Here is a 1,209-nt window from a genome sequence, read left to right as displayed (position 1 = left end):
AAATGTAACAAACAAATTTTTTGTTTGTATGTGGTTTCATTTCTCCTTTCTTTTAGTCATGAAATTTGTTTGATACAGTAAATTTGAAACAGGATGAGAATGAGCTTTTTTTTTTTTTATGAAATTTCGATTACAATAATTAACTTTAACAAATATAATATTGCCTGTGGCTAGTATCCTAAGGGTTAAGCACCAAGGGCTGTAACATAAAAGGCTAAGACATAGTTTATGATCACTGAGTAAACAGATTTTTTTCAGACAAGAACAGTGCATGATTATATTTCTGAACTATAAACTTTACGATAATGCATAGTTTCTGTTTAAAAAGTCAGTGAAAATTGACACTCAAAATGTATCTTACATGTAAATAATGTATTTGGTTACGAAAAGTAAACTTTTCAAATATGGGGTACAAATATATATATATATATATATATATATATATATATATAAAATTATAATTATATATTAATATATTTCAGGTTTGGCTACAACTGCTTCAGAGAAGCACAAAAAACAGGATACTGTAGCTGTATCTGGAAAGGAAGACAGTTATGTGGATAGAAAAGAAGAAAAACATCTAAAAATTTACAAACTTGTTTGTGGAGGAGATCATACCTTTGTTTTGTGTACACCTTATGATGTAAGTAACCATTTTGGAATTCCTTTCTGTCTTTAATAGGACCAATGAAAGATCATTTCCATAATTAATATTACACTAATAGTATTTTAGAATTAATTTTCTCAATCAGTTCCAAATTTGGTATTGGAAATGAAAATTTGCAAGTACTTATCCTATACTATTACTAAATCATGAACCATGATAGCAGTTCGTAATAGGGATTGCCCAGAAATTTCATAAAAAGTCTGATAAAATATACAGGCAAAAAGCATCTTAAAAAGCAGACTTGTTCTTGAAACAACACTCAAGACCTATCTCAATGGCTAAGGCTGCTAAAATATTGATAATAGCAAAAAAAGTTGGTTTTCTGATTGTTAGACAAAATTCAAAATTCATCCATTTGTTCTTCATATTATTATTATTTATATTATTCTTGTTTCACGAGACTACAGAAAAAACGGCTATGAATATTTTATTCAAACCTGGGCAAACCTGCTAAAAAACTCCTGTGCAGGTGATAGGACTATTTTATGCTAATTCTTGAAAGAAAAGGAAAGATTTTACCAGTTTTTTCATGGCTACTCTTC

General features: G+C 28.5%; 1 protein-coding gene across 1 annotated transcript in view; it reads left to right on the top strand.

Annotated features, from left to right (window-relative positions):
- The window catches only part of LOC106464953 (probable E3 ubiquitin-protein ligase HERC4), a 107,413-nt gene that overhangs the window by 36,453 nt on the left and 69,751 nt on the right, over positions 1 to 1,209 (top strand). The window contains exon 9 of the mRNA XM_022393329.1: positions 483 to 643. Within this exon, the coding sequence (XP_022249037.1) occupies positions 483 to 643 (161 nt within the window). The remainder of the gene's footprint in view (positions 1 to 482; positions 644 to 1,209) is intronic.

The sequence above is a fragment of the Limulus polyphemus genome, unplaced genomic scaffold (assembly GCF_000517525.1).
Source record: "Limulus polyphemus unplaced genomic scaffold, Limulus_polyphemus-2.1.2 Scaffold64, whole genome shotgun sequence".
NCBI lineage: Eukaryota > Metazoa > Arthropoda > Merostomata > Xiphosura > Limulidae > Limulus > Limulus polyphemus.
Note: the sequence above shows the minus strand (reverse complement) of the source record. Positions and strands in the feature narration are given on the sequence as shown.